The 21,530-nt window shown below is 35.0% G+C and overlaps 1 protein-coding gene across 5 annotated transcripts in view; it reads right to left on the bottom strand.

The window, feature by feature from the left end:
• KIF20B (kinesin family member 20B) overlaps window positions 1–21,530 on the bottom strand; it is a 74,075-nt gene that overhangs the window by 2,744 nt on the left and 49,801 nt on the right. For 4 of the 5 annotated variants that reach the window (XM_046655380.1, XM_046655379.1, XM_046655383.1 and 1 more), the window contains 8 exons: window positions 16,073–16,198; window positions 15,276–15,403; window positions 13,417–13,572; window positions 7,947–8,123; window positions 6,220–6,321; window positions 4,090–4,287; window positions 1,214–1,315; window positions 667–817 (listed from right to left, as the gene is read on the bottom strand). In XM_046655380.1, coding sequence (XP_046511336.1) covers window positions 667–817; window positions 1,214–1,315; window positions 4,090–4,287; window positions 6,220–6,321; window positions 7,947–8,123; window positions 13,417–13,572; window positions 15,276–15,403; window positions 16,073–16,198 — 1,140 coding nt within the window. The remainder of the gene's footprint in view (window positions 1–666; window positions 818–1,213; window positions 1,316–4,089; window positions 4,288–6,219; window positions 6,322–7,946; window positions 8,124–13,416; window positions 13,573–15,275; window positions 15,404–16,072; window positions 16,199–21,530) is intronic. The other variant, XM_046655381.1, reaches the window with a different exon arrangement.

Below are 21,530 nucleotides of genomic sequence, written 5' to 3'. Positions count from 1 at the left end.
TGCCACCTCCCACCCTCTTCCAGATTCCTCCATGGAATGGTGCATGGTCAGGTCAGGAGGATCAGCAAAGAAGAGGGGTCAACTCATTGCCAAGGGAGCCCTGAACAAAAGGCTCTTGCACTTGTAGTTTTATGGACCTTAGGGCTGGAGGCCAGGAGGAAGGGCTAGGAGGGGAAAAGTAGAGTCACAGTGGAGAAAACTGTCCTCCAGGTTCCCTCCCCTTCCCTGTTCTAAGAAGGTCTCCGGCAGAAGCACCTGAGGAAGTTCTCTGCTGAAGGTCTCCAAGAAAGAGGATCCAAATGAAGGCACCTGGGCTAGGAACGCAGACATGTTTAAGAGCACCGCTGGCAGGGCCCCTGAGTCTTGACTGTAACTCCCTTCAGGGACTACAGTGCATTGGCTGTGTACTAACTTTGGTGTGCAGAGCGCAGCTGTCCCCTCTGAGGCCTAACAGGTAAAGCCTTTGTAATTGCTTAAGGTCCACCTGAAAAATACCACATAGGATTTTGGCCTGGAGCCTCCAAACGCCTCACCACTACCTGCCAGCCACTATACTAAAGCTGAAGATGGGAACTAGACTGACATTTTTTACTTGCAGAGTTTACATTCCAGTGGAAAAGACAATAAGAAAACAAAAACTTAAAGCTTAAATAATTTCCTGCAAACCTTTTGATTGAAGAATTGTTGGAGAATGTTGTAAAAAGTCTCCAAATTTCTGTAGCGTTCCTTCTTTTTTCTTAGTGGCTGAGTTTGTATTAATTGTGGATGCCTGACTCCGTAAAGAATATGTTTTCTTTGATGATGGACGTGTGGAAACCTAATAAACAGACATTTTGTTGTTGTTGTTAATGAGAAATGCTAGAAGGAAATATTTATAGCCACAGTTAAGGCCAGACACAGGTTATGAATTCTCAGGCAGGGAACCAGGGATTAAGAATATGAGGAGAGGAATGAAGAGAATAGCAAAATAAGTGTGACAGGCAGAGAGCCAAGTCAGAAGTGAACACATCAAGAAGTGCCTGCTACTGGCCAAATGCTAAAGATTATATTCTAAGCTGAATAAGAATAGGAAATGGAAGATAAATGAGTTACAATTGGACAAAACTGGATTTCTAGATAATTACCAGTCAAATTTAATATCTTTATTTTCATCTTCTACTTTATAAATATAAGTTATGAAAATGGTCAATTTTGGACAAATTAAAAGACAAACCTTTGGTTCCTTTTTGACAGAAGAATCGCTATGCTCAGAAATAAGGGATTTCAAATTAGTTCTGGGTGTAGCATTCTTCTTATTTTCATATTTCACAAAGTCCTAAAAATAATGAATTTCAGCCACTGGTTAATTTCTTGACAATATTTTCTTTCTCTAACTCAAAAAAACAAAAAACAAGAAAAACAACATAACGGTTCTTTACCAGGGGTGATTTTGACCCCAGGGAACATTGGCAATATTGGGATATTTTTGGTTGTCATTGCTGGGAGAAAGGGGGTTTTATTGGCAACTAGTGGGTAGAGCCAGGAATGCCACTAAACACCCCTTCAAAGCCCAGGAGAGCCTTCCAAAACAAAGAGGTATTTGGATCAAACTGTGCTGAAGTTGAGAAATCCTGAGTGAAGGTATGAATTTTTTTTCCAATTTCATTGAGATATTATTGACATATAAGCTTAAGGCACACAATGTGATAATTTAATACACATATGTAGTGCAAAATGATTAAGGTATGAATTTTTCACACACATAAATAAAATTATATGAGCTAGATGAAAAACAGCAGAAGGGATAACATGTTTTATGTGAACCCCATCTTTAAAATACAGCACAGCGGCGGGCTTGCCCCGTGGCCGAGTGGTTAAGTTCGCGCGCTCTGCTGCAGGCGGCCCAGTGTTTCGTTGGTTCGAATCCTGGGCGCAGACATGGCACTGCTCATCAAGCCACGTTGAGGCAGCGTCCCACATGCCACAACTAGAAGGACCCACAACGAAGAATATACAACTATGTACCAGGGGGCTTTGGGGAGAAAAAGGAAAAAAATAAAATCTCAAAAAAAAATAAATAAATAAAGCACAGCGGCCCAGCCTGGTGGTATAGTGGTTAAGTTTGCATGCTCCACATCAGTGGCCTGGGGTTTGAAGGTTCAGATCCCAGGTGCAGACCTATGTGCCGCTTATCAAGCCATGCTGTGGCAGGCAGCCCACATATAAAACAGAGGAAGACAGCCACAGATGTTAGCTCAGGGCTAATCTTCCTCACCAAAAGAAAAAAAAAATACAGCACAGCAATATACCTACCCTCTCCCCAATTCTCAAATCATGCAGAGCATCTATGTCTAAGACCTCTAATTGAAATTTGGCAACATCAAAAACAAAAACAACAAAAATCTTCAGTATAAGCACAGGTAAAATGTGAAAATTAAGAAATATAATCTGTCTTCCCTACTAAATCGTCACGACATCTTACTCTTCTTTTCCCCACATAATCTCACTTAAGACAAAGACTTTCATAGTATATTAACTGAATTGAACTGGTGCAACTCCTAGCTATACCAAAGATAAAAGCATAAAAAGGAGGGGGGTGGGAGAGGCAAGAAGAGAAATAGAGGAAAGATCATGACTGCCCCTCAGAATTCAAGTTACAAAGTAGAAGCAATACGAGTCATAAGAAGCAGACTTCCTGAAAAGTGAAAAGCTGATGGGAATCATAGGAACAAATGCACAAAGATTTTAATTCCATCACACTTGTGGAGTTCTACAGAGCCCTCTGGAGTCTTCACTGGATGAGAATATAGCACTGTAAAAAGGATTTTCATGAGGCCCTTACAACACTCAGTTTATTACAGCAGTGAACAGCTAGCAAAATCAGTTAAAATTTTTAAGCTTCTACATGCTTTATCTACAATAATCTGTATATTTATTCTGAAATATACATAGGGAGTATATGCCAACAGTAAAATGAATAAAATAATTATATTTTAATCCTCTGAGTACAAGACCGATTTTTCCTTCCTTGAAAAAAATGAATGAAGGAAAAGTCAACTTAGCATAGAGGATGATGAAATTAAAATATTTAGTATTTTAATGGTATCTAAAATGTATTAAATATAAATTAAATAAATATAGGATAAAAGTTAACTAAGGCTCTACAGAACAATCTCTAAAAGTGTTCTATGTGTAGTGGGAAATACACTAAATAATATTCATTCAGCAAACTTATTACCTGACAGAGAGCCTCAGGAGTATGGTTAATACTATTTCTGCTCTTCCACCAGCTTGAAAATACACTACTCTTTAAAGGAGTAAAAAATAAAAAAGTTGAAGAAAAAGTTATTGTGCTAAGAGTTTATAGTTTTAAACCTAAAACAAGTTACTTTCAAAATAAATATTACCATTTATTATGTACCTACCACATGTGGAGCAAAAGCTAAGCATTTTAAACATATTATCTCTAATCCTTTATTTGCAAAAGGAAGAAACTTGAGGATCAGAAAGTTTATGTGATTTGCCTAAGGTGCATGGCTAGGATACAGAGAAGCTTTGGTAACCCTACAGTCAGAAAGCTGTAGTAAGACAAGTAAACAGTTTTTAGCCTACCAATAAATAGAGGCCCAAATTTTAATACTGGCTGATAGAAAAAGAATTTCTCTTCCAAAACCTGCTATGATCCTAGAAACCTAAGATTTCAGATAAGTGACAAAGAATATACTTAAGCAAGTTAGCCATTTCAGTTTCTCTAATTTCTTAACTATTTTTCTCTTCCATTGGAGGGAAAGTGACTAAGTTTGAACAGGACTCATATATTGAAACAGCTTTCCAATAAAATCTACCATCATATGACCCATCACAACTTCACTGAAAAAAGGGATAAGCTATATATTTTAATATCCATAAGCTTTTTGTTTGAGGACTTTAAACCACAAACTACAGTGGCATTCTTAAAGAGTACAAAATATGCCATATATTATGATTTTAGTCTCTAACAACAGTGCTCATGAAGAAGAAAGCAGTGTAACAGAGTTTAACTATATATTACAACTGAGCTTAATAACAATAAGGTTGGCTTGTTAATTCACTCATGAGTTAAGTTTTTACCTCCTCCATTTCATTACTCTTCCTCTTCCGGGTCTTGGAAATCTTAACCATCATTGGTGAGGTACAACCAGGGTGTTTCACTGACATTTTGTTTGGGTGTAAGGGTGTAAAGTGAATCTCTAACTCAGGTTTTGGAAATCGAGCAGTTTGATTATTTTCTGTTGACACTTCACAAGAGTCAAGGACTACAGATCCATCCTACAACAGAATCAAAAACGGAAACAAATCTTATTTGCACAATATGAATTTATACAATGCAAAGAATTAACTCTCTCAAATACCTATTAAAGACAATGAATTAGAAAAGACAAAAAGTGTGCTGGGTCAAATTTGCCACAGCAAGGACAGAAAGATTTAGTTATCATCTACCCTCTCCAGGTTTATACATGGATGTTAAAACTGGGGGAAACTTAGAGATCAGTATTTCCCAAACTCGTATGATTGTTAAGAATTATCTAGAGAACTTGTTTAAAAGATTCTTGGACCCTACCACAAACCTGCTAAATCAAAAATCTCCAAGGAAAGAGTCTAGGATTTTTATCAAGAATCCTAGTTTTGAAAGATTAACGTTTGCTGCAAATTCTTTGCTACTCTTCCCATTGAGAGATGGAGTCTCATTCCCCTCTCCTTGAATCTGGGCTGGCCTTAATGACTTCCACAACCAATAGGATGTGAAAGAAGTAACTTCATGATTCTTCTGAGGCTTGATCACAAGAAGCCTTGTAACTTCTGCCCTGGAACACTCTTGGAACACTAACCCTCAGGACATTCCCCCTCAAAACGCCCCTGCTCAGAATCCAGCCACTGTGCTATGAGAAGCCCTAGCCAGAGGGAGGCCACATACGTGTCCAGCTGAGCTCCCAGAATCAACTATGGGCTATGTGAATGAATCATTTTGGACTTTCAGCCCAGACAAGCATATTAATTTCATGAAGGCAATAAAAATATATAAAACAGCATAACAATATGGTTCTTCAAAACTGTGGAATATTCAACAACTGCTGGAATTCTTAATAGGACACTGGAATCAGGAGGTTTTAGGACAGCAGACATAAATTTACAGAGAAAGAAATGTTCCATTATATGTGACTACCTATGTAATTAAAAATTAATCTTGTTTATGTATCAACTTAAAACTTTTCTACAAAAAATATGATTTGTATTAGTCTCTAAAGTCAATGATAATAATTTGAAACTCAACCAAAAACTATCAAAGAAAGGCCAAGGGAAAAGGAATGGCTCATGTTATTTCCCCAGATTAAAATGCCCTTCCCTTGCCGTTCTCTGCTTGGTAAACTTCTATTCATTTTCAAGACCCAGTATGATGTTACCTTCTTTAATCCATCTCTACAACCGCTCAGGCAAATTTCATCATATCCTCCTCTGTCAGTGTTCCTTCTTAGCGCTATTCAATAGCACTTAGTCCATAAGGTAGGATCAAACAGGGTAGTCAGTTATTTAACTGTCTTACTAGATTCCTCACTCCTTGAGGCTGGCAACCAGGTCTTAGTTATATTTCTATCCTCAGTGCTTAGGCAAAGCTTCCCAATACTGAATGCTCCCAATAAATGGGTTTTAAATATACATTAAAAAAATAATTTTATCTTCAAAACTTTAAATTACATAGAATATTTATCTATCTCATATGCAATGTGAGAATCTCTATATTATCCAAGGTGATTCAAAGAACCCTAGACCCACTGCATATTAAGGAAACTCACTGTGAGTTATCGAGATTTGGTGACAGAACTATTAAATGGGTAAAATTTCAAAAAATACTATTTAATAAAATTCTTATAAGAATGAGGGTAAACAATCATCCTTATTTTCTCTCTTGTGGGATTTCCTATATCTGACCACCAAGTTTGTTTATAGTAACAGATCTGTTGTTTGAGATCAATATCATTTTGAGAAGAGATTAATATCCTTTGGGGATTTAATCTCCCAAAAGAATTTCACCTCTCCTCAAAAACCTTTACTTTTCCTTTCCACAGTTGAGAGTACATAGAGCTAATTGTACAGCAAGCTACCCAAAACAATTGATTAAATTACACTTGCAATTATCATTTGGTAATTAATGGTCACTGATAAAGAGGGTAAAAGAAGTGGACTACGTTACCAAATACCCACCTCTACTTCATTCTTGGAAATTTCAAAACTTGTTGATTGAGGTTCAATTTCAACTCTGCCAGGATCCGTTGAACATGGCTTAATATCCATGGTTTGTTTTTCCTAAAGTAAGGAAATGTTAAAACAACAAATCATTGGTCCTGAAAATATATTAAAACATTTCACATAAAGAATATAAAAATCAAGATTTCGGTGGACTAAATAGTGGAAATGATTAAAGGCTTCTTCAATGACCAGGTAACTCTCCTTCCTCCTCCCTTTCATCCTAAGAGACTCAGGAAAGGCTGGGCAACTTTCTAGCTTCTTCCGAGTCTGATCAAAAAGAAATGTGAAAGATTACTTTCAACTACCACAGTATTTTACATATATTCCCTCATTTTACTTTCATTGCAACTCTCTGAGATAGATTTGGCAAGAATCATTATTCCTACTTCTCAGATGAGGTAAGAGACCTAGAGATGTCAAATGACATAGCAAAGGTCTGTACTGAGTTGCAATCTGAACCCCAACAATTGCTTTTGAGAACAGAGTTCTGAAAAGTTAGAGGCTTCTTGGGAATGTGACTATAGCATTAGAGTAGAAAATAACACATTGACAACTAAACCTTTCCTTGCAGCACACTCTTCATCCCACTTTCTAGGTCATAGGGTATGTTCTATTCCTAAACTCTACTTAAGGTGTCTATGAAGAAATATCACATTACATTTTTAAATTTGATAAATTCCAACGTGGGTCTTCTCACCATTACCAGCAAAATCAAAAGTTAAATATGTCACCTACCAATTATTGCCAAATAAGAAAGATTCTATTGAATTTGTAATGGAGAAAACAACTAGCATGTAGTGACTTCCACTATGGTTAGGAACTATGCTAACTGTTCTACAAATACTCTCAATTGATTTTCACAACTCTACTAGGAAGACATTATTATCTGTTTTAGATAGTTCAGAAATGCTAAGTAATTTTCCCAAAGGTCCCAAAACCACAGTGACAGCAGCTGATACCTAGTTTTTCTAACTTTTCAGTCTGTGCTATTTACACCACATGATAATACCTGATTTTTGAGCAGTCTTTCTCTTAGAATCATGAAGTCTTTTGATGTAAGAGACAGACACACACACACATTTCTTTTCCTATTGTCTGAAGGCTCGAGAGCAGCAGATTTTTCAGCACAGATCATTTATTCTGGGAAGACTAGCTTCAGATGAACTCTGATTCATTTAACTGGGAAGTAGCTATCTGTGAAATGCAATCCTCTCTTCATCCATGGTTCCCAGATCCAAGGTAACATTACAAAAATAACTCCTGAATGACTCACGTCTCCTTATTATTATGCTTATTTTCAAAAAACAATTTGTATCTTAATACAATAAACTTAGTGTGGCTCAAGTATTTAAATATTACCAAAAGTTCAAGTTGAATCACATTTCTACATTTTAAAGATAGATTAAACACTAAGTCACAAATTTTCTAATATTCTACCAGGGAGATATGACTACAATACTGGAGAAAGCGCTATTTCTCAGGCATTGACAAATCAATCATAATAATAACTCTGAAAACTCAGAATTCACAAGAAATATCCAAATAATATTTACAACTCTGATTCCTCTCTGGTGTACTGAAACTTACTTTACCCTTTCAGAATTAAGCTGTTAAATAATTTTGAAAAATTCCTATGTTCAATTAAAAAAAAAGGCATTGTATAAGAACAAGATTTTACTCACAGTTTTCGAAGCCTCTGATGTGATCTTTTTTAATTGGTCAATTTCATTATCTTTCTGTACATTACTAGAAATCAGTGCTTTCAGCTGTATTTCTAATGCTGCAACCAGTTGATCTCGCTCTTCTCGCCACTTTTGAAGGTTACTATCTTTCTCTGACAGCTGTGCTGTAAGTATATCCTAATCAGAAAATAAAGAAAATGTTAAAGTAAACCTTGAAACATTATGAATCTAAGACTTTTTTGAAATTTTTATTATAAATAACACCTAAATACAACTGTGAACAAGATGTATAACAAATTACGTAGTTAAGTCTAGATAAAATATTTGCTTATAAAACAAAATATATAATGCCTTTATATACATTAATGTCCACATGATATATTTATCCCTAATCCACTTCATTCCAAAAATTAGCTTATTGGTCACTTCTTTCAATAAACAATTACAGTTTTTAACCTAATACCAGCATTTTCCTCATATTTGGGAAATGAGAAGGTAAAACCACAGTAAAACAAATGACAAAACTAACAGCAACAAACAACAGAGAAATAAAAATTAAAAATACTATTTTCAATGAGTTCAAAAATCATTAGGTACTTACTGGTAAATTAAAGAAAATATGTGTAAGACCTAAACATGAAAAACTAGAAAACATTCCTTAAATAAATGTAGAGATAATCTGTTTTCAAGGTCAAAAGACTCAGTATCGTTAAGATGTCAGCTCTGCCCAAATAGATCCATAGAGTCAAGGGAATTTCAAGCAAAATCCAGGCAGGGACATGTGTGTGTGTGCGCGTGTGTGTGTAAAATGGAAAAGTTGACTCTAAAAGTTATATCGAAATGCAAATGATCTAGAATAGCCGAAATTATTTTGAAAATGAAGAAAGCAGGAGCAATCACACTTATGTCACTTCAAACCTAATAGAATAATCAAGACAGTGTGATATTGATGTTAAAGAATTCCAGAGATCAGTGGACAGAAGACAAGGTCCACAAACATATGCTCAACTGACATTCTACAAAAATGCCAAAGAAATTCATTGGAGGAAAGGACAGTATTTCAGCAAACAGTGCTAGAAAAATTGAATAGCCAAATGAAAAAAAAGAAATGAACCACAACCCTAATCTCATACGATACATAAAAATGAACCCTTGGACAACTGATTTATGACAAAAGTAGCAGAACAGTTTTTGGAAAAGAAACAGATTTTTCAATAAATACTACCAAGGACGTCAGAGTCATGGCAGGGTGAGCTTGCCCAGGACTCTCTCCCCTCCAACATACAACAAAAGAAGAGCAACCATATTCCAACAAAAAAAATATCCTAATAGCAGAGAAATCATTGGAGACCCACAGAGGCCAAACAACGGAGGGTGGAGAGGCTGGAGACCCCCTCGGAGGAGCTGGAACAGGGTAAGAGAGATCTTCGCTCCCTACCCTAGAGACTGGGATCTCTGCGGGAGGCTCTGTGAGGGAAGGGGAGCAGGGGAGGGGCCGCGAGCCCGGGGGATCACCCAGGACTCCCACAGCTGTGCAGCCCAGATGAAAAGCCCTCTAATAGGGGAAAGCTTTCGCCTGGGGTGACCTCAGCAAGCCAAGACCCCAGGAGAGCAGACAGCAAGAGCTGATCAGGAAAGCACTAGAGATGGTGCCCCTCCCTCCCCCAACCCCTGCTGTGCGCCACCATCTGGGCTGAAGGCAGAGGGCTCAGAATACGTGGCTCTCAACCCCCATCTAGTGGTGACAGGCTGTAACTGCAACCAAATAATATCACCATGGGGAAGACCCGTCCTTCTTCCAGCACCCATCAATTCATCCAATCTCCAGACCAGCGGGAAAACAAGCACCCAAAATTATGCCCTGAGGACTCAGAAATAAGTAAACTAAACAAAAATGAATTCAGAATAGCTACAGTCAAAAAATTCGAGGTAAAGGAAAACCGAGAGAAAAAAGTCAATGAGTTCTGGAGTTACTTCACAAAAGAAATTGAAACTATAAAGAAGAATCAATCAGAAATACTAGAGATGAAAAATACAGTGGATCAGATAAAACAGAATACGGATTCCCTGAGTGCCCATGTGGATGCCACAGAGAAGCAAATCAGCATAATCGAAGACAGGTTGAATGGCTCCAGACAAAGGAAAGGAGAGAATTAAGAATAAAAAGGAATGAAGAGAATCTCCAAGAAATAGCCATCTCAATGAGGAAATGCAATATAAGAATAATTGGAATCCCCGAGAGTGACAAAAAGGAGAATGGAGCAGAAAGTGTGCTCAAAGGAATAATAGCAGAGAACTTTCCAAATCTAGAGACTGAGAGAGAAATACATGTGGAGGAAGCTTTCAGATCTCCTAGATATGTCAATGTAAAAAGACCTACTGCAAGGCATATAGTAGTAAAACTGGCAAAACTGAATGACAAAGAAAGAATACTCAGGGCAGAAAGGCAGAAGAAAATAACCTATAAAGGAACCCCTATCAGACTTTCAACAGATTTCTCTGCAGAAACCTTACAAGCTAGGAGAGATTGGAATGACATATTCAAAACTTTAAAAGATAATCTTCAGCCAAGAATACTCTATCCAGCAAAAATATCCTTCAGATATGAGGGAGAAATTAAATCTTTCCCAGACGAACAAAAGCTAAGGGACTTTGCAGCCACGAGACACCGCACCCTTCCCCCCCCACCCCCGGCCCTTACAAGAAATCCTCAAGAAGGTCCTCATATCTGAAAAAAGAAAAAAAGGGGGAAATGGGTCACAAAACACAGAGTAAGGAGACAAATAGAATCAGAATAGGATAGCAAATATACAACTATAGCATTAGGATAAAGGGAAGGAAAACACCAAAAACAAAGACAATCTTAGCACTTTAACCACAAACTCACAACACAAGTTGGAATAAGAGATGACAAGAATAACTTAGGAGGGGAGGAGGAAAGGGACTGAATCAGTTTAGGCTAAGGAAATAAGAGGCCACCAGAAAATGGACTGTTATACACGAGATCCTGAATACCAACTTCAGGGTAGCCACTAACCTTAAAGACAGAACAGAGACACAAAAAATAAGTAAGGAAATAAGAAACTGCAGATGTCAATGGGTAGGCCAAAACACACAGGACAAGAAACTCAGGTAATGCAGGAAAACCGTAAAACAAGTGACAGAATGACAGCATTAAGCCTCATGCATCAATAATCACCCTTAATGTAAACAGACTGAACTCTCCAAACAAAAAGACACGGAGTGGCAAGATGGATTAAAGAACAAGATCCAACAATCTGTTGCCTCCAGGAAACACACCTCAGCTCCAACGACAAACACAGGCTCAATAAATATTACCAGGTAATCCACATTTTACAAAAAAGAGCCTTGATTCCTGTCTCACTCCAACAGAAAAATCAATGCTAGCATCTAAATATGACAGGTAAAACCCCAAACCTTTCAGGAAATAACATAATTTACTCTTGGCTACACATGCAACAGAAATGCATGCACATGTGCAGTAAGAGAAATGTGCAAAAATATTTACAGGAGAATTTACTCATAACCTTCAAAAACAGGAAACAATTCACATATCTTCAACATTAAAATGAATGGACTAAGGTATACTCATACACAGAAATATTCAGCAATGAAAATGAACTAACTCCAGCCATGATAATTATCATAAACATAATATTGAGTGAAAGAAGCCAGGCACAAACAAATGCATTCAGTATACTTCCATTTATATAAAATTCAAAAATGGGCAAAACTAAAGTATAACATTAAAAGACAAAATAGTTATTACCTTTGGGAAAGAAGCAGAAGAGAGGGCCTCTGGGGCGCTGGTACTATTCTATTTCTTGAACTGGATGGTAGTTAAGTGGCTTTACAATAGTAACTTGGCTTTACAATAATTCACTGAATGATATGTTTATTGTGTTTACTTACTGTGCTGTATGTTAGAATTTTAAAAATCAACAATTTATTTCTTAAATATAGCAGATACACACCCTAAGTATTACATATGACTGTAAAACAATATATGGGAGAAAGGAGGAAGCTAGCTTTCCCTAGGATTAAAAACTCAAAGTAGATTTACTTGTGGCATTGCTGCTAGAGAGACCACTGACTAGGAAAAGAAAGTAGCTCCATTTCTGGTTTGGAATTGGAGTGACCATGAGAGCCAACGGCTTTGATTTCACTTCTTGCCCCTTACTATTGCACAGGAAGGTTTGATGGGCTGTGGAACAGGAAAAGAGAAAGAACAGCAGCCTTTCCTGTTAAGACAGATGGAGCACGAGAATCCTGCTCAACTCAACACTTCCTGAAGGTACCCGAATCACATGGAGTTGGCAAATGAAATGAAACATATTGTCATCTCAGAGCTGTAGCAATCATAAGTATTAGTCTCACAAGATTTGGCATATGACAAAGAGTCAAGAGTCTAAGGAAACAAAACAACTAAATGTAATGCAGCATCTTAGATTTGATTCTGGACCCAGAAAAAGACATTAGTGGGAAAACTGGTGAAATTCTACTAAGGTCCATAATCTAGCTAATGGTACTAGAATCATATTAATTTTTTGGTTTTGATCATTGTAGTACTGTTATGTAAGATGCTAAGATCAGGAGAAGTTGAGTGATAGGTATATAGGAAGCCTCTGTACTAGTTTTGCAACTTTTTTATAAATAAAATGATTTCAAAATAAAAAGATAAAAATATTTTTAAGTATCAGTGGGAAAATCATCCTTAACTTATTGAAAATACAGGAAAGTCTAGCTGTTATCAGTAAAATTCTGTCTTAAATGAAGGAAATGCCAACAGATGACAATGTAATACTCCAAAGTTACTATTATCGTAAATAGAGAACCAGTTTTTCATTTAAAGACAATGTTAATGTGTTGTTCAATGGTTTTCCTAGGATCCATGATGTGTTTTAACTTCCTTTTTCTGACTGGCAACATTGGGTGTCAAACACACTAAGTTGTCATTTAAAACAGGAGGAAAAAAAGCTAAGATAGAATCATTTTAAGAACTACAGCTAGTCAATGTAAAATTGAAAGTTATTTCTACCTATAGTCTTCGAGAAACTATTTAGTGGACTTAAAAAACAGTCCTGATAAAATTGGTTTATGAGGTAAAATCACACACCATGTTAATCTACAGTTTAAAATGCAAAAAGCTTTACAATGTCGAGATAACCCTGTGGCAGTCAAAAGGAAGACATTTTTAAGTTTGGCATCTGGATATTGAGATGTAATTAGGTATTTTCCCAATTTGCTAAACGGACTGAAAAAAATTAAAATAAGAACATAAGTGAACTTCAAGATAAGTTGAGACAAAAAGTCATCTTACAAATAAACTGCCTTTAAAAAAAAAAGACAATAGGCAACCATGTAGACTGATAAGGACCCCAAGGATAAATCTAACAAACCAAAGAAAGCAGGTGAAATACAGTGAAGATAAAGTATAATCGTTACCAACCACTTCATTTTGTTGCTTTAAACAACGTTCTCTGTCTTCAGCATATTTTTTCATTTCTTTGTTTCGTAGATTCTCAGCTTCTTTTGCCTGAGTAATGAGCATTATTTTTTCTTCTAACCATTTCTTTCTATCAGCTTTATATTTCTGTTCAGATTCCTATATATATAAATAGTACAAGTACATTTATATAGTACACTTTCTTAAGAAGTAGTCAGTCTGTTTTTATAACATTTTTATACAACCCATCACTTTTCATCGTTTTTAAAACCTAAAAATAAGTGGTTTTCCTTAAATAATGACAAGATCAGAGTTTACTTCAGATTATAAAAAGAACATTGTTGATTTGCTTTCCTAAACAGTACTTCCTTTATAAACTCCGTTTTGCTATGAGGTCCACTCAAGGACTTTCCTTCATCGGTGAGCTCAAGAAATAACAATTTAAATTTCTGAGTTACAGAGACCCAAGTCTTCCTAAAAGCCAGAAAAAAAAGACTTTGTTTGTGGTGGTCATTTCTAATTGTATGGTTCCAAAAATAAAATATTCTTGGGTATACAGGATGCCAAATAAAGAATATCTTGTGCAACAGGTCAAATATTTATTAGTTTAAGGAACGTTGGGAACAGCTGAACAGAGAATATAGCTGATAGTAATTTTCAAAGTGGATTCCATAGAGCCTTTGGGTTCAAAGGCAACTAATTTACGCATTCAAAATCCAAGTAAAACTTCATTTAAAACAAAAACAATAATACCACCTTAAAATATATATATATATATATATATATATATATATCCCACTGTTCCCAAAACTTGTAAAACCACTGTGCTGGATGAACTATGGCAGTTCATCCCGGGATTACAAAGTTTATAATCTAAAATATGTGATTATATCATTTTAGAACAAAGTAAAACATACCAGTATGAACTTGATTCATACCTTCATAGGAACATTCCCAATATAGTTAATGCATTTTATTCATAATTAGTGGAGTATTTACTTTGTTCTAGCTGCTTCTGGGTTTTCATAATGAAAAGGGTAAATTCTAGAATGTATAATTAACAGTTACAAAAGAAAGTAACTAATTTTTTTGTATTCTTCAGTATCTGATTATATACAGCCTGAATTTAAGAAAAACATTTAGATGCAGCCAACTTTTCAAAATCATTATGTTTTCGTCAAAAACTACAGTCACAAATACAACTTTTAATAAAATGTACAAAATTTTAAGTAGTATTTAGCAAATTACCTTAAAAAAATACTTCCCCCATATGTTGTATTCTACACACAGTATGTTACAGCTGAATATGGAAAAATACAGAATATGGAAAAAAACAGAATATCTTCTATATAGGGTGGTTTCAAAAATATTCCAGTATCCAGATATACAACTCTATTCTTTTCCAACTTACTAAAAATTGAAAAGATTATTTACAATAATCAAAATAATTTTCTAATAGTCACCTTCTGGACAGCAGTATTTGATGTAAGAAATTTAAGGAGTAGAAAAATACATATAAAGACGTAAGAAGTGGTGATTTAAGAATTAATATATAACACATAAAACTGAAGACCCAAGCACTATATTTTCATTGGTACTTAGTACTTTGTATCTTGGGAATTTCCTCCCTATGTCAGTTGATTGTACTGAAACGTACAATGTACTGAATGTACTGAAATGTACAATATACAATATACTGAAATATACAATGTACTGAAAAATTATACATATAAACATATTAACATTTCCCAGGTACTATTCCACTCACATCTAAATTAATTATAAAATATTTACTGAATTCTCCTCTCATGATAATTACAAAGAGTAGACACATACATGCATATACACACATAAAATCATACCTGAAACTCATCTTGAAGCTTACTGAGCTGTTTACTAAGTACATCTGTGTTATCCTCAAGTTCTTTACTTGACCTTTGATTACTTTTGGTTTCCAGATCTTTGCATTTTTCCTTCCATTTTTCCAATTCTGATTTGAAAACATAAAATTATTTTCTAAGCACACGCAAAAGTTATACTGTATATTTAGAGATATATATGGCATGGGATACAGACATGAATCAGCAGAGCCCAGAAGAAGAATCTTGACCAAGACAGAACTGAGACTATTCCAAGAGCTGCAATTTTGAGAGTTGTTACCAAATTCTTAGAGAAAAGAAACTACAAGGTCCTCCTAGGAACCCACTGAATAGTGTTCAGAGAATACAGTGTAAATGCATGTCAATCTAATTATATAGGAAACATCAAGTAGTTTCCTCTCTCAAAAAATAAAACAAACCTGTGATGGTATTCTGAAGGATGGAATCAGAGTATTTATTGAGATAAACATGTAAGATGATACTAAGCTGAACAGAGGTGAAACTCAGTTGAAAGTTTACTCAATATCTGGGGAACATTGCAAATTATCATACAGTTATTAGGAACTGTATTCCTTCTTTACTACATAGCATTTTACTTAGATAAAACAATTTTCATCACATTGGAAAATGGCAAGCGACAGGACATTCCAAAAACACACCAAATACTTTTTCATTATGAATTATTACAAATACTAAACTACTTCCAAAAGGAAAGATATCTAGAAAAATAAAGAAAATTGAACACTATGTCTTGAGATATTTATGCAATCTTGTTTCACCTGTGGCTAGTCTTTCAGCTTCCTCTAATTTAGCCTCGAGCACTTGATCTTGTTCTACCTGAGTTTGTTCTTGTTCTTCCAGTGTCATTCTCATGTCTTCAATTATTTTCTCTTTAACATTTAGATCTAAAAATTTGGGGAGAACATTTTAGAAATTAGTAATATCTACAACCAGATATCCAGTTTTTCTTCAGTTCTTCTAAAATTAAAATACTTTTATTAACTGTAATATAGACCGAAACTTTGTCCTGTTCACTACTGTATCCTCAATGCCTAGAACAGTACTGGCACATTTGAAGCATCAAATAGCTGATGAACAGAGGGATGACTTTAAGAATGGATAGATGGATAAATACATGGAAAAGGAATCTTTTCAGATAAAATCAATAATTTTTCACATAAAGAAACTATTAATACTAATAAACACAAATCTTAGGATTTATTAAGAAAGTTATTTGGCAAAACATTTATTTTTAGTGTTAATATTCTCAAACCAAAACTAAAAACTTTTACCTCCTGAAAACAAAGAAAGGCTCAATCCCAATCTGACTTATTTTTTTTAAATCTCGAGTCATTATTTTTTCGAGAAAAATTTTCAAAGCCAAATATTTACTTCTGGTGTTTTTAAAACCAGTTCTTCAGGAATGACTGCTACTAGCCTTACCAGAATTGTTTCTGGTCTTTGAAAAATTACTATAATAATGACTTATAAACAATTCTACTTAAATCCTGTCTGCTTTCAAAGATAAAGAGGAAAGATTACTTTGTTGCCTCTGGTGAGGGCCATATAGTAGCAAGGCTCATTTCAGACACCTCTTACCAAAACTATTACTGATGTCAAAGGTGGTAAACTTACAAATGCACAGCTCAACCTCAGGTCACTAAAAATGACATTAAAAATGACACAAATCTCAAAAAAGGCTTCCTCAAAGAGCACATAAAGCAAGCTTTAAAAAAACAAAACAATAAGAAAAAATTACATGAGTAATTTTCAGTATTTCTGTTCACTGATGTAAGCTTCCAGAAGTGCTAACAAAACAGAATTCCAACTAGGATTAAAGGAGTCTTAGTATTATCATCTAAATTCTTTCTTTCAAAACGCATGATTTGCAAACATATTCAGATTATACAATTAATTTAATCATAATTTTTTTCAAAGAATCTCCTTCCTCTTACACTCTATTTTGCTCTATTTCTAGAGGACTAGAAATAAAGAGTTTAAATATATACTTATCAATTAGAAAAGTCCCAAGACACCGATGATACTTTCACTAATGGCTATGCATCTATTATTTGAAAGGCAGGACGAGTAAATGAAAAAAGAGAATTATTTTATCAGTCACTGCCTCAAATAATTTGCATTTTAAAGAATGCAGAATATGCAACAAATAAAAGAATCCAGAAATATGCAACAAATAAAACAGAAAAAAAAGCAACATAAAGACAGCTATAAGATAGGTATCTCATTATGGCTATCTAAAGATAGCTATGACTTATCATAGCTAAATTAAGTGACTGTCAAATGACACAGCAATCAAGTGCTTAACATTCAGCGGAGAGGATCACCGAGAGCCATAGTGTCCTAGGAAGGCTTCAAGGAGGAAAGGCTTAAGCATACCATTCGAAAACACGCAGGAAGTAGAAAGAAGGGACATCACACAAGCTAGGGGCAGAAATGACATATAAATGTCATGTAAAAACCCTAGATTAGAAATATTCATTTAGTGACTGTTTAAATTTATTTCAGAATATCAGTATATCAGACATATATAAAACAAGTACAAAAGCTTGAAACCATGTGATACCATGTTTTACTCATCACACGGGCAGTAAGTTTAAAGTTTGTTAATACTTAGCAAATTGTGGGGAAATAGGCACTCTATATGCTATTACTGTGAATATAAACTAGTATAACCACTTTAGGGAGCAATTTAGCAATATTTATCAAAATTTTAAATATACATCATTTGGGCCAACAATTACATTACTAGGAACTTACTCTACAAATATATTTACATGTGTGCACAAAGACTTTTGTACAAAAATATTCATGGTAATGTCTATAGTAACAAAAAATTATGTCTGAAACAACCAAAAATATTTTTTTCATTAAAAGAGGTCATACTACCAGAGAGTAGATTATAGAATGTGTTGTTAACTTTCTTAGATAAGATGATATTGTGCTTATGTGAGATGTCTTTTCCTTAGAAATTTCATGATAAACTATTTAAGTGCAAACTATCATTAATGCCTGCAAATATCTTTCAAGTTGCTCAGTTTAATGTATAGATATTTATTAGAGAAAGAGACAGAGAAAGAGAGAGAGAGACGCAAATATGGCAAAATATTAAAAAACAGTGAATCTATTAAGGGGTATTTCAGGTGTTCTTTATATTGCCTTTCTGACTCCGTTGCAAATGTTTATTTTTTAATTTGAATTTTGGAAAAATATGAACTGAAATTGTACCTTAAATTAGTATATAATATTCCCTCTATTAGACTTTGAAATTGTTTCATTTACCATCAAGCCACATGTTTGGTCAAATGAAGAACTCTGTTCCTTGCAATAGCATTCTCTTCTGGGCATATTAGAGTCAGTTTTATCTCCTCTATCCTAATTAATTCTGCCACATTACTTAAGGTTTTCCTTCAAGAGAATAAAATTTTTTTCTCCAATAATAACAAAAAGAGGCCATATTAAATAAATTGTGATAGATCAGGAACAAGACAAGGATGTCCACTCTCACTACTTCTAGTCAACATTGTTCAGGAAGTTTTAGCCAGCACAATTAGGCAAGAGTAAGAAATAAAAGACAAACAGATTGGAAAGAAGTGAAACTATCTCTGTCTGCAGATGGCATGATCTTGTACACACAAAATCCTAAGGAAGGAAAGTAGGAAGGGCGGAGGGGGGGGGGGAGGGACGGAGGGGGGAAGGAAGGAAGGGGGGGGGGGGGGGGGAGAGGGGGAGGGAGGAAGGAAGGAAGGAAGGGAGGGAGGGAGGGAGGGAGGAAGAAAGCCTTATTAGAGTTCATAAACAGGTTCAGCAAGGTTACAAGATCAATATAATTAAAACAATTGTATTTCTATACTAGCAATAAACAATCCAAAAATGGTATTAAGGAAATAACTACATTTTCAATAGCATTACAAAGAATACTTAGAAATAAATTAACAAAAGATGTGCAAAACTTATGCACTAAAAACATCACTGAAAAGAATTATAGAAGGCCTAACTAAATAAAAAGATATCGTGAGTTCATGATTAATATTGTTAGTTTGGCAATTTTCCCAAGTAGATCCTTAAATTTAAACCCCATTAAAACTCCAGCTGACTTTCTGAAGAAATTGACAAGCTGATCCTAAAACTCATGTAAAAATGAAAGGAACCAAAATAGCCAAAACAATCTTGCAAAAGAAGACTAAAAGTGAAACAATTAACATTTTCCAATTTCAAAATTTACTAGAAAGATACAGTAACAATACAGTGTGGTACTGGCATAAGGATAGACAAATAGCTCAATGAAACAGAATTGAGGGTCCAGAAATAAACCCTTACATTTATGGTCAACTGATTTTCAACAAAGGTGCAAAGACAACGCAATGGGGAAAGAATAGTCTTTTCAACAAATGGTGATGGGACAACTGGATCTCCATACGCAAAAAATTTAGACACCTACCTCACACAATATACAAAATTATTCTCAAATGGATTAACTCAAAATGGATCAAAGACCTAAATGTAAGAGCTAAAACTATAAAACTCTTAGAAGAAAACTTAGATGACTTTAGACTAGATAGCAGCTTCTTAGAAATGACACCTAAAGCACAAGCAATTAAAACAAAATAGGTAAACTAGACTGAATCAAAATTAAAACCTTTTACACATCAAAGGACACTATGGAAGAAGTGAAAAACAACCCACAAAATGGGAGAAAATATTTGCAAATTATTTATCTGATAAGGGTCTAGTATCCAGAATATGTAAGAAACTCTAACGACTCCATAATAAAAAGACAAATAACCCAATTGAAAAATGGACAAAGGGGTGAACAGATATTTCTCCAAAGAAGATACACAAGTGGCCAATAGTACAAGACAAGATGCTCATTATTATTAGTCAATAGGGAAATGCAAATCAAAACCACAATGACATACTACTTTATACCCACCAGGATGTTAGGTTAAATAGTGTTCCCCCAAAATTCATGTTCACCCACTATGAATACGACCTTATTTGAAAACAGGGTCTTTGCAGATGTAATCAAGTTAACAATGAGGTCATACTGAATTAGGGTGAGCCCTAAATCCAATATGACTCATGTCCTTATAAGAAGAGGGAAATTCGGACAGACACATAGGGAGAACATACCAATACAGACACACCCAGAGGGAAGATGGCCAGGTTAAAACAGAGGCAGACAGGAAATATGCTGCCACAAGGCCAGGAATACAAAAGGTTGCCATCAACACCAGAACCTAGAAGAAACAAGGAAAGAGTCTTCCCTAGAACCTTCAGGAGTGTAGCACTATCAATACCTTTATTTCAGATTTCTAGCTTTCAGGACTGTGAGAGAATAAATTCCTGTTGTTTAAGTCACCCAGTTTGTGGTACTTTGCTACAGCAGCCCTAGGAAACTAATATAGACAGCTCTAATTTTTAAAATGAAAAATAACAAGTGTTGGCAATGATGTGGAGAAATTGGAGCCCTCATTCATTGCTGGTAAGAATGTAAAATGGCAGAGCCACCGTGGAAAAATTTGACAGTTCCTCAAAAAGTTAAACATAGAGTTATTACATGACCCAGTAAATTCCACTCCTAGATATATATATATATCCCCAAGAGAACTGCAAACATATGTTCATCCAAAAACTTGTAAATAAATATTCATAAAAGCCAAAAAAAGTGGAAACAATACAAATGTCCATCAACTGATGCTTAAATAAAATATGGTATGGTCATACAACGAAGTATTATTCAGCCATTAAAAGGAATGAAGTACTGATCATGCTACAATATAGCTGAAACTTAAAAACATTGTGCTAAGTGAAAGAAGTTAGACAAAAAGCCCACATATTGTATAGGAATTCACTAACATGAAATGTCTACAACAGGCAAATCCATAGAGAAAGAAAGTAGATTAGTGGTTGACAGGGACTAGGGAGTGATTACTAATGGGTACAGGGTTTCCTCTGGGGGTGATAAAAAAGTTCTGGAATTAGATAGTGGTAGTGATTATACAATCTTGTGAATATACTAAAACCCGCTAAATTGTACACTTTGAACAGGTAAATTTTATGGTATATATGTATTATACCTCAAATTCTTTAAAAAAAGAACGAACTACGATAACTAAATGAATGGTATTCAGTATTTAAATAGAACTGTAGAAATCAGGGAAAGCCTTAAGAATTGAAAAAACACTTTTTTGTTTGTTGGGGAATGTCTCATGCACA

This window comes from Equus quagga, chromosome 2, assembly GCF_021613505.1.
Source record: "Equus quagga isolate Etosha38 chromosome 2, UCLA_HA_Equagga_1.0, whole genome shotgun sequence".
NCBI lineage: Eukaryota > Metazoa > Chordata > Mammalia > Perissodactyla > Equidae > Equus > Equus quagga.
This window is presented reverse-complemented; position numbering and strand designations above follow the sequence as displayed.